Raw genomic sequence first — 16,812 nt, forward strand, 5'->3', positions numbered from 1 at the left:
AAACTGAATCAGTTGTCAAATAGAACTTTACAGTTAAAGAGAATCAGTTGTCAAATAGAAATTTACAGTTAAACAGAATCAGTTGTCGAATAGAACTTCACTGTTAAACAGAATCAATGGTCAAATAAAACTTTACTGTTAAGCATAATCGGTTGTCAAAGATAAGAAAGAACAAAGAATGTATTATCCATGTTTTGCATTGTTATCATATACGTTTTGTATTATATTGTTGTATAGCTCATAAAACAGTTTTTGCTCCATATTTTAGATTTGAAAACACGTGAAATAAAACCTGAAAGGTGGGAGTTATAAATCATAACTAGCTGTACTTCACAAGTGATGCAAGCTTCAAGACTGAACATTTCTGAATGTTATGTAGAAAACTAAATCACCAAACCAATTTTGGAGCTCCCGAGAAATACCTGTTAATTTGTTCTTGAAACTAAAGTTATATTTTTCACGTAGTGACCAAAGTGTTTATACATCACGATGTCCGGTCCTGTGGCTAGACCCACAGCCTTAAGAAAACTTAGCTCAAGGGATAAAATGTTTCAGTTACAACGGTGTCGCCGGCATACACTAGCCAACGTTCTACCGTAAGTATTAATGTAAAAATATTTTCATCATCTAAATAGTTTATAATCAGTTTCTAAAAAAAAAAAATCTTATAAATCATAACAAGATGGCATTTCTTTCATAACAGATGTTTCAGAGCTCTTCCATCCTTACCCCAGAGGCTCAGCGATAAGGCTAAAGGCTTATAACGCTAAAAACTGAGTTTCGATACTCGTGGTGAGCACAGCATAGATAGTCCATTGTGTAGCTTTGCACTTAACAACACTTAGGGTTATTTACTTTCGTAGGACTCAAAAATATATTTAAAAAAATAACTGTAGTATAAAAAGGCGTAGAACTTTGAAACATTTGAAGCATGCTTTGTGATTCGTTTTATGTAAAGATTTCAACAATGTAACAATGGTTTCTTAAATGTTTACAAGCATTCTCTGTTCGTGAATAAAATACACACGTTAATACACAAACGCATGTCTAGTTTGTGGCAATATAACAAATAAAGTGCATAAAACGTTGTTTTCTTAGAATGTTACCACTAGTTCGTAATTATTAAGGAAATTGGCGATTCTTAAGAACTTTGTAAAAGTAACCTTTTCACTGTATGATTCTCAAATAATAACGCCACGTGAGTTATCTACTGTGTTCACCGAGAGGGATAGAACTCTCGGTTTTAGCATTGTAAATACCAAGACTTACCGCTGTCTCAGTGGGAAACGTTTTGATTTTAATAAAAATTGTCTACTTGATGGCATCATGGTAAATTTCATGGTAAAAGAGGTAGAGAGAACATAATAGAAAGAAAAAAGAACAAATAGTTTTGCATATTTTACTGTGATTGGATGATATATATGAATAGTACTGTATCGTGACTCTAATTGGTTGTTATATACATGTAGTGAAAGATGAAAAAGTAGGTCGCTTCTTTACACTTTATGTAGTTGTAAACATAGTCCAGTACGTATTAAAGTTCTTTCATCCAATATTCCAGAAATGATTGTGGTAGTTATGAACTGTGGTTAAAATCGACCCAAAACTATGCGGAAATACGTCACGAATGACGAATTGGAAATTTTCGTTGCTTTCTGAATTGTCTCCCCCTCGGTTGTGTTTGCGAAGTGGGATCTCTTAAATAGCGCAAGCGCTATGCACCTTGATAATAAAGTTTAAAGAAACAATGAAATGAAACAAAAATTCTTACAGCTGTTAATGCTATCTATGTAACTCTGATGACGTATTTACATGTAGCATTTGATTGAATTTAGACATACGTGTTTATGGTGATACTTGTAAGCTGGAATAATATGTTATTATGGTCTTATATGTCGTTTCTTGAAGAAGACGATGGAGTTATTTTACATAACCAGTGCAGTGATAATTGTTACAAGAGTAACAAAAAACAGGTAGTCCCTAGCGGCTCAGAGAAAAGTCTGAAAGCTTATTAGCGATTAAAACAAGGTTTCGTGATTAGTAAAGTACAGATAGCCCTTCACGTAGCTTTGTGATAGCCCTTCACGTAGCTTTGTGATAGCCCTTCACGTAGCTTTGTGATAGCCCTTCATGTAGCTTTGTGATAGCCCTTCACGTAGCTTTGTGATAGCCCTTCATGTAGCTTTGTGATAGCCCTTCACGTAGCTTTGTGATAGCCCTTCATGTAGCTTTGTGATAGCCCTTCATGTAGCTTTGTGATAGCCCTTCATGTAGCTTTGTGCTTTCCTACAATAGAACAAATTCGAAGGTAGCCCTCAAACGTTCCTTCAAACATGATACTTTAATATTCTTTGTATTCTAGTTCAAAAGTTTTAAAAGGACGGCTACTAAGAGGCATTTAGTAATACAATAATGAATGAGATTACAATACACAAGTGTATGTTTTAGAATGTTGTTGTGAGTCAATCATAATTCAAAGTAAAAAGTTAGTCGATAAACTGCTGTTTAGCCACACAAGAACGAGCTCATTTTCTTCCTTTGCGGGGATAGAATCATGTCTTTTATATTATCTACAATAAAGCAAACATCGCGCATTTTTTCTCAGTGAGTTTCTGTGAATGTAATCTCTCTCTCTCTCTAGGTGTTTGGGTATATAAATTTGTATACCCGGGAGGGTCAGGTACACTAGACCTCTTCCTCTTTCCTTTACATTGTTTGAGTGGACTTATTAATATATTTAAAGTAAATACATGAGGGCCATAGTAATGTGCATAACTATTCAGGGAAATGTTCATGTATATTGTTCTTTCAGTTGTTATTTTTTTTACAAGTTTAGAACGTAGGTGGCCTGTTTTATTTTAGCGTGTCTTTGTCTTTTCTTATAGCAAAGCCACATCGTGCTATCTACTCAGCCCACCGAGGGGAATCGAACGCCTGATTTTAGCGTTGTAAATTTGGAGACATACCGCTGTACTAGCGGGGGGCTTTATTTTAGCACGTTTTTTTTACTTAATTTTAACTTAATGATCTAATGTATAAGTTTATCGGGGAGAGGTGTTTAGGACTCTCTTCATCATATATGCAATACCTGTCTAGTTCGCAAACAGCTCGTTTTTTCTCAAATTTTTATCAAAATATTTTATTGTATTATGTAGAAGTCTGTCTGGTATTGTTTGTGTATTAGAATGTTTGTGCATGAACTTTGAGGAAGTGGTTTTGGGTACTGTGTATGCTGTTGTAATTAATGTATTTTGTAATTTTTGTAGTTTGGTTTTCAGTTGTTTTTCACTTACCTTAATCCATGCAGAAGCTGCATAGTCTATTACTGGTCTTATATATGTTTTGTACATTTTAATGATGTTTTCAGGTGTTGTTCCATAATATTTACCAGTTATGCTTCTAGCATAGTTTATTCTTCGCCAAATTTTAGTTTTTTTGTTATTTATATGTTTTATCCAAGTAAGTATAGAATCGTATGTTAGTCCTAAAAATTTTGCAGATGTAGCAGTTTGGAGAAGCTCTCCGTTCATTAAATCTTGGGTTGTACTTTTTGATGTTTCGTTCATTTTGAAAATATCACTAATTGTGTCTTTGCTGTGTTTATTTTAATTCTATATTTTTGGCAGTATTCATTTAATCTGTTTAGTTGAGGTTGTATATTAGTGGTTGCAATTTCTGGTGTTGGGGCACTTTTCCAAATTGCTACATCATCAGCGAACTGTGACGAGTATCCATGATTTGGGTCTTTCAGTGGTATATTATTCACATACATGATGAAGAGAATAGGACTAACCACCCCTCCTTGAGAAACACCACCTTCTGGGGTGAAGAACTCCGATAAAGTTCCCTCTATGTTTATTCTACATTTTTTATTTTCCAAAAAGTTAGATAACCAGCGAATAATTCCTCGCGGTAGTCCCACTTCATTCATACGGAACCGAAGACCATTGTGCTATACAGTGTCGAATGCTTTCTCGATATCGAGGAAGCAAGCGACAGTGCATTCTTTTTTATTAAAGGTATTAATTTTTGTTTCAGTTAATCTAATTAAATGATCTGTTGTTTGTCTATATTTTCTAAATCCGTTTTGCTCTTCTGGTAATTTCGAATTAATCTCCAAAAATATGGAGAGTCTATTACTTATTATTCGTTCAAGAATTGTGCCTACACAGCTGGTCAGGCTGATCGGTCGATATATATTTGGCTTAATGGCTGGTTTACCTTCTTTATGGAACATTAATATATTATCTTACTTCCAAGAAACTGGAATGTATCCAGAGAAGAAAGATAAATTAAAGATAGCTAATAGGTGGTCAAATAATTTTGGAGTGCCTTTTTTTAGAAGAATTGTTTGTCTGCCATCATTTCCTGGTGATTATGTTTTGAATTTTTGATTGCTTTTTTGAGTTCAGTTAGTGTGATTTTTTTGGTGAACAGTAGAATATTATAGTCATATGTATTATTAGTGTTACTGTTCACAATACTGACTGGAAAATGTGATTTGTGTAATTCTATGTTATTTGTTACATGATTGTTTACTTTGTTGCAGTAATAGTTGTTCGTGTCTGGGTCATTATGTGTTTTAAATGTGTTTTGTAGTTGATGTCTGAAGGCTTTTGCTTGTTCTTTGTTGGTTTGCGCTGAGGTGTTGTTATGTTCTAGTGTTGGGTATTTTCTTGTAGTGGGTTCATTTGTGAATCTTTTTAGGTGTAGCCAGAACTTTCTAGAGTCGATTTGTTCATTTTGTTGTGAGCAGAAGTTGTCCCATTTTTCTTGTTTTAGCTGTTTAATTTCCGCTCTAATTTTATTTCTCTTGTTGTTAATTTGTGTTTTTATTTCTTGTTCTCTTGTTGCCATGAACTGTCTTTTTAATTGTTTTCGTTGTTTTATCATTGTTAATAGTTGTTTGGTTGGTTTTCATGCGTTGTTTGTGGTTGTATGTTGTTGTTTTGGTACAGTGTCTGTAGCTGCTTTTAGTAGGCACTCCATGATTATTTGACTGTAACAATCAATCTCAGATTCATTATTGGCTCTATGCTCAATTTTATCTAGCAGTATGTTGTTTAATACTTTTTGAAATTCCTGCCAATTTGCTTTTTGTAATCAAATTTGTGTTGTCTATAGATTTTATCTTTATGGGGGGGGGGTGAGATTGAAGACACACCATATTGGAAGATGATGGCTGTCAAAATCTTTCCCAACATTAAAATTTATTAGCTTTTGTATAACATTAAAAGAGGTGAGTAGATGTCTAGGATATCATTTGAATTTGTCGCATAGGCAGTAAGCGTAGGTGTACTATCGTTCATAAGGGTTATGTTATTATCATCTATGAATTGTATTAGGTGTCTGCCATTTGAGTTTGTGGATCTGCATCCAAATTTCTTATGTTTGCTCTTCAGATCACCTATTACAATTGTATTTTGGTTGTGGGAAAAGATGTTGTGGATGAAATGTATGTCTTTGCACTAAGTTGGTGAACAATAAATACCTGATACTGTCATTATAGAATGGTTTTCTAAGAGGATATCAACCATTATATTTTTGTTATTACTGTTCATTTTGATTTTAGTAACGGAAAAGTGTTTTTTTTTTTTTTGTATAATAACATAATTCTTCTGTTGGTGTCTTGATTATTTGTTCTATCTTTTCTTAGTGACGTATAGTTACATATTTTGAATCTATTCTTGGAAGAAATTAGGGTTTCACTTAGAATAAAAATATCAGGGTTAGTATCTTTTATTATGTCTTCGATCTCGTGTTTCTTGGAAGTAAGTGCACCTTGGATGTTGATGCTTAGAACTATGAATTTATGTTTTTAGCATGTATCCTGTGATTGTTGTGATTAGTTGAGGTATGTATAGTGTTATGTATTTTTTAGTGATGTTTATGAAGAGATCTATGCTATTTTTAAACTGGGTTGGTTTTGTAAGTTCTGTAATGAACTCTGTAAGAACGTTTTTAATTATATTTACAATTAGACTTGTTTCATCGTTTGTGTTTTCTTTTACTGTAAGATTGTTATATCTGTGTTTTTGTTAAGTTCTTGTAAATTGTTTACTGTTCTGGTTGAATTTTGTTGTTCCTTTGTAAGTGATTTAGGTTGTGTAATGTTTTCTTTCAGCTTTTGTGCATGTGAAGTTGGTCCTGTAATTGTGCTTGTTTGTTGTACTATTATGTTAGATTATTGTTTTGTATTGGTTTTAATTGTTTTTATTTCATAAATACGTTGTTTTATCTTTTATATTTGTCTCACCATTTATAATTTGCTGTATGTGTTTCTCCACAGTTGCAGCAATTTGGTGTATCTTGTTCTTTTTTACATGCAAGTATGTGGTGTTCACCGCCACACCCGCAGCACCTCAGTGTTGCTAGACATGCCGCTGAAACGTGTCTATATCTTTGGTAATTGTAACACTGTGTAATTACAAATGTTGGTGTTTTTAGCCGTTCAACTTGGAATTTTTGGTACCAAAGAATGATACCATTGGTTATTAATTCCAAGGTGTCGTAATTTTGTTCCATGTCAACTTTTACTTGATTTGTTGGTGACCTTGGAGATTATTCTGTTTACTTTAGTGTATTGTATATTTAGGTTGTGTAATGCTTGCTCAATATTCCGTTTTGTTATGGAGTAGTGCACCCCACGGATTGTGAATGTAATAAGATTTGATTTAGTTCGTTTTGAATTTCGCGCAAAGCTACACGAGGGTTATCTGTGCTAGCCGTGCCTAATTTAGCAGTGTAAGACTATAGGAAAGGCAGCTAGTCATCACTATCCACCGCCAACACTTGGGCTATTCTTTTACCAACGAATAATGGGATTGACCATCACATTATAACACACCCATGGCTGAAAGAGCGAACATGTTTGGTGCGACGGGGATTCGAGCCTGCGGCCCTCGAATTACGGGTCGAGTGCCTTAACCGCAGGCCTTGCTGGGCCTCACGTAATAAAAGACTCAGAACATTATAATGTGCAAAATTATCATAGAGCCCAAATTCATGTTTAGAATACTTTTGAAAGATTTCAAAAGTACGGTAAAGACAGGGAAACGAAAGTTGAAGAGTGTAATTGGAAAATTTAAGAATGAGACCAAAATTAAAAAAAGTAGCCGAAAAGTTCGACAGAAAAAAAATTAAAAGGCTAACCATGAGCTTAAAGAAAATCTAACAAATATTAACGTAAGTATATATACAAAGTTGTGGAGGATAAACTGAACGTAAGCATACTATCTTAAGAGAAAAACTGCCAAGTGTCAATAAAATTTTATAGAAGGTGTGGAGGATATAATAAATGTAGTAATCACCTTAAAGAAGAAACAGGGCCTGGCATGGCCTAGCGCGTTAAGGCGTGCGCTTCGTAATCTGAGGGTCGCGACAAACATGCTCGCCCTCCCAGCCGTGGGGGCGTTATAATGTGACGGTCACTCCCACTATTCGTTGGTAAAAGAGTAGCCCAAGAGTTGGCGGTGGGTGGTGATGACTAGCTGCCTTCCCTCTAGTCTTACGCTGCTAAATTAGGGACGGCTAGCACAGATAGCCCTCGAGTAGCTTTGTGCGAAATTCCAAAACCAAACCAAACCAAACTAAAGAAGAAATTCCATGTATTAAGACAATTATAAAGAGGTTGCGAAGGATATGCTGAAATTATCCAAGAACATTAAAAAGAACATGTCAAGTGTTAAAACAGTTATACATGAACTGGTGTTGTTCTAAATGAAGTACAAAATGCTACCGAAGTTGTTGTCATCAGTCAAACATGCAAGGAACTAATAGTGATGGTATATTTATTCTAAAAGTGATATTTTCATTGGAAGCTTGAAACAGAAAGCATTATTTACGAGAACATTTAAGAAACTTAACAGTAAGAAAAAAAAATCTCCTTTTATCAGCAAATGTGCAGAAATTTAATCCGAGATCTGCGCCAGTCCCTATACTTCTGTTACTTAGATCAATAACTACTTCAATCACTATAACTGTGTCATTCAAGATTACCAGAAGATAATCATATTACTTCAGCACCTAGAACTTTGCCTTCTGGCAAAGATTATAACAATCCGTGATGACGAGAAAACCCACTTGTAGAGAAAAATATATCTGTAGAAACGGCTGGTATGGGTTGAGAAAATATTTAAATTGAAAATATTTTATTGAGAAAAAGATTATAACACTATCATATCTCTGAATGACCAACAATAAACTCCAAAACCACAAGACCACTCACACCCATAGGATGCATACATGAACTATAATGGATACATATTGAGAGACGTATGTCTGGCCGCAGTTATGAAGAAATTACGAGCTTGTTATTTTATTACTCATATTAAAAACATTGAGCAACGTATTATTGGGAATACAGTATAAATATCAGTGATTTTGCCTTCTTTTGTGTTTTGCTGTGATCAGTTTTAGAGATAGAGTGAAGAGGAGAACCTTTTGGAAAGTTTGTTGAGTATACTTTACTCAGTTATATCACCCAGAGAACTGAGATTCATTGGATCGTAATCAGTTATTCAGCGTCATGTAAGAATACATGAATATCGCATTATGCAAAGCAGAAGTGTTAATTTAAAGTAAATAGCTTAGTTTGTTTTGAGATCGGGGTTTATTAAGATTGCTTAATGAAAGCTCCGAAGACCTCCGTGTAATGGCGAAATTATGACGAAAGCTGATTTTAGCCCACCTCCTGACACAAAAGAATGTTTGTATCATGTGAAAGGATTAATTCGGTAGAAGAATTGTGTAATTTTCTTAAGAACGTAATTCATGCTTGACTTCAGAGGGAGTAACATTGAAATCACGTTCAACACATCTTAGTGCAAACTCTCATCGTTGTGGTAATTGAAACATTACATTAATAGCAGTGAATAAGAAAAAGTCAATAATATAATTCAAGACGAATATTAGAATATCGTCCTGAAATCAACAGTGATTAAAGTCTAAGAGTTGTTGTCAGTAATTATCAACCATGGAGTAGTTTAGTTGTCAGTAATTATCAATCATGAAGTGGTTTAGTTGTCAGTAATTATCAATCATGAAGTGGTTTAGTTGTCAGTAATTATCAACCATAGAGTGGTTAAGTTGTCAGTAATTATCAACCATGGAGTGGTTTAGTTGTCAGTAATTATCAATCATGAAGTGGTTTAGTTGTCAGTAATTATCAATCATGGAGTGGTTTAGTTGTCAGTAATTATCAATCATAGAGTGGTTTAGATTTGTGGAATAAAACCTTAATTTTTTGTACAAAATTTCCTGTATAAGGAGACCTGTCCAAAGCTTAGTGGTACAAAAAATGAGATTTACGTCTTATAGTACTTTTACTGCCGTTATTGTTTCATTATACATGATTTGTTTCGAGTTTTCATGCAGAGTTACACAGGCACTAACTGCCCTTAATTTCGAACTGATAGAAGTAAAATATACGTTGTTAATTTGAAAAAGAACAAGCAAAAACATTGTTATTCAATAATCTTTTATTACATTTTCTTTTTGCTGAAAAAATAACTTCATTAATAAAACAACCAATTTATTTTACAATATTTACAACTACAAATAACTCGCTTTCTAATAGAAGGAAAGTCTTAAAAGAAAACGTAATTAATAAAACAGTTCATGTCATATTATTTTCTACATGAACGACAATGTTGCTATCAAACAGTTTTCGATAATTAAAAAAAAAAAACTATTTTTAAACTAAAAATCTCAATAATACAGAAGAGTTAGTTCGTCACATTGAAAACCATTTTGGAGCTTCATCAGATTTTTAAAATCCATGTCGTCACATCTGGTCATACGCTATCTGACGACCGTGCATCGTAACAATAGCACTGCAAAATAGTTTCTAATGCATATGGCTTCATCGTAAGCATGTCATGTGTAACCCACACCTATTCTCCCTGCGTGCTTTCTATAATGATTTAGTGGAAAAGATTTTCTGTTTCTCAGCACCAATTTCAATACTCTGATTACCAACAAATCCATAGGCACTGCATGCGACGTCTTGGCTGATATTTCTTCATATGGTATAGCACGAATACTCATTTCATTCTCTAACTGTTTGAGCTATGCGGCGGTTGAACAAATAAGTCAAAGAAACAATTTAGATTGCTTTTCCATACGAAGATTTTTCTTGATTATGTTACAAGTTTTTGCCAGGGACGTGTAAACGTCTTTCGCTACTGACTTTTGTGTTCTTGGATCCTCATCTGTTACAAGACACTTACTGCTTACACAGCTAGGGTAGGACTTTTTGCTGGTTTCTTTCTGGATGTTTTTGATGGCCCAAGATGATCCACACTTTTTTCCCAATAACATTAAGTACAAAGCATAGAATAGATGTATATGTCTCGGAAGTTTTAAATCCTTCATAAAAACACCTCTTAACGATCTAAATGTATGAATATATTGAGGATGAAAAAAGCTGTTACATATTCATTACAAAAGTAACTAATTTTCGGTGACATCACACTACCTACGAAACCCCAAACAGCGTTACGATGTAGTTTTGATACACACCGTTCCACCACGATAGTCACGTGACTTGATAACTTTCACATTCGAAATCGTTTTGATGCAATGTACTGAACTATCTGTGGTATAAGTTACACAATTTTTAATTATAAACATTTTTAGTAACTTATAAAAATAAAATGAATTATATTAGATAAGTAAATATTGACTCTGGAAGTATCTTTTTCTTTTTTTTAGTGTTCCCTTCGTCTCTAACACAAATATTCTAAATCCAACAGAGGAAGAATTTAACAAATAGGTAGCAGACTTCTGCCAGTGAAGGTACATTCAAATAACAATAGCAATCAAAATAAGAATGACTGAAGTAAATCCCGTAGTTTGGTAGTTATAAATCATTACTAACAGACATAATAATTTTTGTTAAAATATCAGAATAGAAATAATTTGTTTGCTGTTCTTCCTATACAGAAATTTACTAGAAAAACAACAATTCGGTTTTGTTTGTTTGTAGTTGAGCACAAAACTACACAAAGGGCTATATGTGTTCTGCCCACCACGGGTATCGAAATCTTGTTTCTTGCATTGTAAATCCACAGACATTCCGCTGTGTCACTGAGGTATAACAGTTAAGTATTAATAAATTATCTGTAGTTGTATTTAGTCAAAACAAAAACTGAACAACAAACGTCTATTGTCTTGGACGTGATGACTAGCAAAGTTTCGAAAGAAAGTAACCGTTATGAGGTAGTTTGACCATAACATAAATCTCGCTCATGTCAACTCTAATATTCAGACAGAATTCTTAACCATGTAAAATATTACTGGTGCTAACCTGAAACCTAAGGCACACGAACACGTAATAAAATAATGTAACCTATCCATTTCTTGGATTTCACTTATTTAGCAAAATAAATGGAGAGATGTAGATGGTGAAGAGACAGATAGCTAGATAACCTTTAAAATTTCCTGTTATATGTTGATTGTTAAATAATGTTCAACATTGATTGTTACAAACCACTAATACACGTGGTGTTAGTGATAAATGAGAATAGAAGAAATGTTCACGGTACGTATATATAGGAATTATCCTGTCCGCTGTTCACGGTACGTATACATAGGAATTATCCTGCCCGCTGTTCGCAGTACGTATATATGGGAATTATTCTGTCCGCTGTTCACAGTACGTATATATGGGAATTATTCTGTCCGCTGTTCACGGTATGTATATATGGAAATTATCCTGCTCACTGTTCGAGGTACGTATATATAGGAATTATCCTGCCCGCTGTTCACGGTACGTATATATGGGAATTATCCTGCCTATTGTTCACGGTAAGTACATATGAGTATTATCCTGCCCACTGTTCGAGGTACGTATATATAGGAATTATCCTGCCCACTGTTCGAGGTACGTATATATAGGAATTATCCTGCCCACTGTTCGAAGTACGTATATATAGGAATTATCCGGTCCGCTGTTCACGGTACATATATGTAGCAATTATCCTGCCTACTGTTCACGGTACGTATATATAGGAATTATCCTGCCCACTGTTCAGTTGCTTCTTTGAAAGCGGAATGAGTCTTGTTGCTTTCTTTTGTGTTCACTTTACACCAAAAAGGATTTGTTTGGAGTTAAACACAAAGGTACACAATCAACTATCGGTGTTCTGCCTATCACGGGTATTGAAACCCTGTTTCTAGCGTTGTAAGTCTGCCGATATTCCTTTGTGCCACTGAGGAAGGGGGAGAATGATTCATGTGAAACATTATTGTACTTTGAACGATCTTGAAAAGGAATTTCTATCCAAAATGTTTAAATGTCAGTACTGTGGATGTATTTTTTTCGAATTGGGATACAACCTGGGAACAAATATAGAAATGATGGTTTCATGAAATTCATTTTAAGCTAAGTCCTAAATAAATGGGTTCTAGCACACATTAAAGTGATTTTTATATTATTGCCTTAAAGGAAGAATTTCTTCAATGGCTTCTTTATATTTAACTTTTTTTTTTTTCGTACACAAACCGATAAACTACAAAAGTGTTTAACAAATAATTTTTAATCACGCATTTTGCGAATCTCTCGTTATAGGAGAGTGAGAGCTAGTGTTTAAAAACTTCGCTAGATGGCAACTCATAACAGCAACATTCTTATTGCTAAGCGAGAAACTACTTAATGGGGTGTCTGTGCTCTACTCACTCTGTGTATCGCAATTCCACTTTAAGCGTTATAAACCTTCAGACTTCTTACTTAACCACTAGAGAACCACAAAAACAAGTTTTAAGGTTTAGGTTAAATTATTACCCTAACAATCTTTGATTTTTTTTAAAGAAACGTTTCATGAATCTACTAACCAATTGTAAACCTTTACTGACAAATGATCAACTAAAAGGTAAATCATTTTAAACATGTATGTCTGTGAACTTGTTAGCAGTTTCTCATTTTTTGAAATAAAACAAAAAGGACTATAATTATGTAAGAGTTTGCATTTTGTATTTGTGACATAGCTACTAAAGTTATCTGTCGCTCTCTCTAATTTTAACTAATGACGAGAGAGAAAAAGAGCTCGCCAGCCGAATTCTGCTTCCCACCATAAACGACTGGTTGTCATGCATGTAAAACTTAATGTCTGTGGAATGTTTTGTGATATCGTACGTGTTCGAAACTGGCTCGCCAGCTCCGAAATTCATAGCTCTGCGACAGAGCCAACCATTAACAGCAATCTATTAAAGGCTTACAGTTAATACAAAAAAAAACTTATCAGCAAAGAAGTTGATGTCGTTTATACACACACACATACACACACACACACACACACATATATATATATACACACACACATATACACATGCTAAATTCCAACACTTACTATCCTAACGAAAGACATTAAATTTCTGTGTTTTTTGTCTCACGGAATTTTTAGTGTTACCGGCGCCCCTTTACACAATGTACACTTTGTACTATCAGGTGTGACCACAGCAGAATCAAGCCTAATCTAGGATTCTAAGCCTAATTATATCCTGTCTAAAGTCGTTGGCTCTTCAGCAAAGATTTACGTGAGTTACATACCGAAAAACCCTACGATTACTGACATATAATATTTACCAGCGTTTGGCTACGCGCCACAACAAACGCTCCACTGCTTGTCTTGAAGTGTGGGAATCTTTCCGGCCCCTTGCCAAACCTCGCAATCTCCTTACCAGGCTGTTATATTGTTAGAATAGCGTCCACAGCTTAAAAGTATAAGCAAGATTCGTTACGTACTTTCCATAACAACCTGGTATGTGCATTTACTCACATCATCTCAAGCTGTAAGAAAGCTACCTGTGGTTTAACCATGGCAGACAATAATGTGCCACAGGGTGTCCCAATGATAAAACTTCATCCACCAGACGTGGAGGAGCCAAAGATACCTTATAATCAAAACTATGATTTTTTTCGCACACCCACTGGCAGGTTCCTCCCTCGTCGTCGTCACTCATGGATGTGTGGGTAAGTTTAAATTAATCAGTTAAGAAGGTATATCCAGTACATAAATCATTATAATGGTTAAAGTGCATATACAAAAGGTGTTCACAGTATGGTAACAATGCAAGTTTGAGTATCTACTCTTTACAGTCCATTTTCCAACACTGATGTATTGGCGCCAACTTCGGATTAAGGCATGGGCTTACCAGGCTGAAACTCAGGGTTTCACACTAATTAGGGTCCTCAAGCTATGACTATAAATGTATTGCGCTTAAAGATTCTGTCTCGAAAAGGCTTCCATAAGGTGAAAAGCCCAGGACCAATAAAACACTTGATCCAACCACGATTGTTTCTCCTTCTGGACTGTTCCTTGGCAGTTCAATTTTCAGTGCAGAAAGGCTTTTGCACAATATACTGAGGTTAATGTTATCCCCTTCTCTTTACGTGCATCTCAAAGTCCATCAACCAACGACCTTTTTTTTTATAACACAAAGACACAGAAATCCTTGAGAGATCTTTGTAATATACCTGCATCTACTTGTATCTTACATTTTTCCAGATTCTCCGAACGTTTATCTTCCATTAAAGCTGCAACGTACAACAACTTCAAATCCCATAAGAACACTTCTTAGACATGTTTTAAACAAGTGGGCAGATTTTTCCAGACACCTAAGTTCGCATGTGTTTTATTCAATATGACAACATTATTCTATTATTTTGTTATACGCTAGATGGCGTTGGTACACCTTTCGACAGTTTAAAGCTCGGGTGCCAGTTTTTAAGGTCCTAAATTCTTGTCTAATATTTTGCATACAGTTCTAAGGGAGGTTCCTACATTAGCTGCAATGGACCACTATGTAGTTCTTTAGAAGGCAAGTTTTTAAACATTCTTCACTGATTTCTATATAAACGTGTTAGCTGGTCGTAGAATACCAACACAGGTCAACGATACAGATATCCATTGCTTCCAGAAGTTAAAATGTCTCGCCTGATATGCTTTTGTAATTGCAGAATAAGAAAACCTCGTTAGTAAAGTTTCTGTTATGTAACTCTTCGAAATGACCACGGTAGGCCAGTGGTAAATTACTGTACTACCAATATTAAATATCGTAGGTTCGATTTCCCGCGGTGAAAAAAAGTGTAGATAGTCTATTATGTAGCTACATGCTGAGAAACAAAATCAACTTTCCAGAAGGGTTAACTTATAAAGCGTGATACATACTTCCAAATCGACAAATTGTAACAAGCTACCTGCATGTAGAAGGAAGGTGTTCAATAAGTAAACTGTTACTACAGACCTTGGAAAACATTATAAAGTTGTGCACGTGTAAGAAGTGTCATGTAGAAAAGACCCCATTATTTGTGGATTTACGAAAGGTCATAGCGATTTCAGGATATTTCTTGAAGAACAAAGAGAGTCACTGAAATTTGACTTTTCTTTTTTTTTACAATATGAAAAAAGACTGAAATCAGCTGACTTGATAGCTACGAGTGAATGGCGTTTGTAACAATATCAAATGAATAGCGTATCGGAGACAAACGTCATCAAATGTGTCGCACAAAATGTTTCGAAACAAAAAAAGTCATTGATAGCGTAGTATTCCTGTGAGCATTGGCTATGATTCGCAGTAGATGTGTGTGTTTAACATATAATTTCAAGTTCTACCGTCTCCACACTAATATATGATTATCTTACGAACATTCATATTAAGTTTCTTGAGTTCAGATATAACTTTACTATATTTAGTGAATTTAAGTATCGTAAACGAAACTAATATGATAACTATTTTTATGAATAAATCCTATAGCATGAAAAATTTACTCTAATAACATACTTGAGTGATACACAATTAAAATTATATATATTAATTATTGAAAAAAAGAACTGGACTATTTATGCAACATTTAACGAATGAAACCAATCATAGCATTAAATTACTCTGACTAATATATCAGCCACAAGGTCTAACACTTATGATTAAAAATCGCTTAGATGTAATGTTTGATTTCACATTACTCTTAATTATTACACTAAAGATCTTTAACCTGTGTTGTGCAAAAATACTGTTTTATATTCATCCTATGCTTCCCACATTGTGAAGCAGCACATCAGTAAATCTATCGAATTCTAATGCAACGCCAGCTGGCGTTGAAACGGATAACATTTTAAAATATTCACTAATCGTAACCTTTTTCTGTGATTTTCGTGTTCCATATCGTTTTTCAAAATAAATATTTGAGGTATGTAAATATTATTTCTAAATCACCATAATAAAAAAATGAATATATATTGTTGTTAATGAGCAATATCTGATGTAGAATGCGCGACGGCCCAGCATGGCCAGGTGATTAGGGTGCTCGACTCGTTATCTGAGGACGGGTTCGAATCCTCGTCACACCAAACATGCTCGCCCTTTCAGTCGGGAAGGGGCGTTATATTGTAACGATCAATCCAACTATTCGTTGGTAAAAGAGTAGCTCAAGAGTTGGTGGTGGGTAGTGATGACTACCTGCCTTTTATATAGTCTTGCACTGCTAAATTAGGGACGACTAGTGCAGATAGCCCTCTTGTAGCTTTGCGCGAAATTCAAAAACAAACGAATGGTACATAATATCACTCAGATCCCAAGAGAGAGAGAGAGAAAGACTTGGACACGATGTAATTGCTCGTTTTGTAATGATTGTCTGCTATGATTTAATGTTATATTGTTTGTTTTGAATTTTCGCGCAAAGCTATACAAGGGCTATTTGCGCTAACCTATGCTGGGCTTTGATGTTATAAGTGTTCAATTTTTATTGACTGGTTGCTCTGAATTGATAATATTAAAGTGGTTGTTTTATACTTATTGTGTACTATAATTTCA

At 34.6% G+C, this 16,812-nt stretch overlaps 1 protein-coding gene across 2 annotated transcripts in view; it reads left to right on the top strand.

The window, feature by feature from the left end:
* Positions 1–474: 474 nt before the first annotated feature.
* Positions 475–16,812, top strand: part of LOC143223306 (3',5'-cyclic-AMP phosphodiesterase, isoforms N/G-like) — a 188,591-nt gene continuing 172,253 nt past the window's right edge. The window contains exon 1 of one of the 2 annotated variants that reach the window (XM_076451130.1): positions 475–596. In XM_076451130.1, the coding sequence (XP_076307245.1) occupies positions 490–596 (107 nt within the window). In that variant the 5' untranslated portion in view covers positions 475–489. Of the gene's footprint in view, positions 597–13,714; positions 13,973–16,812 lie in introns of those variants that run through there. The other variant, XM_076451128.1, reaches the window with a different exon arrangement.

This window comes from Tachypleus tridentatus, chromosome 8 (genome assembly GCF_004210375.1).
Source record: "Tachypleus tridentatus isolate NWPU-2018 chromosome 8, ASM421037v1, whole genome shotgun sequence".
In the NCBI taxonomy this organism is placed as follows: domain Eukaryota; kingdom Metazoa; phylum Arthropoda; class Merostomata; order Xiphosura; family Limulidae; genus Tachypleus; species Tachypleus tridentatus.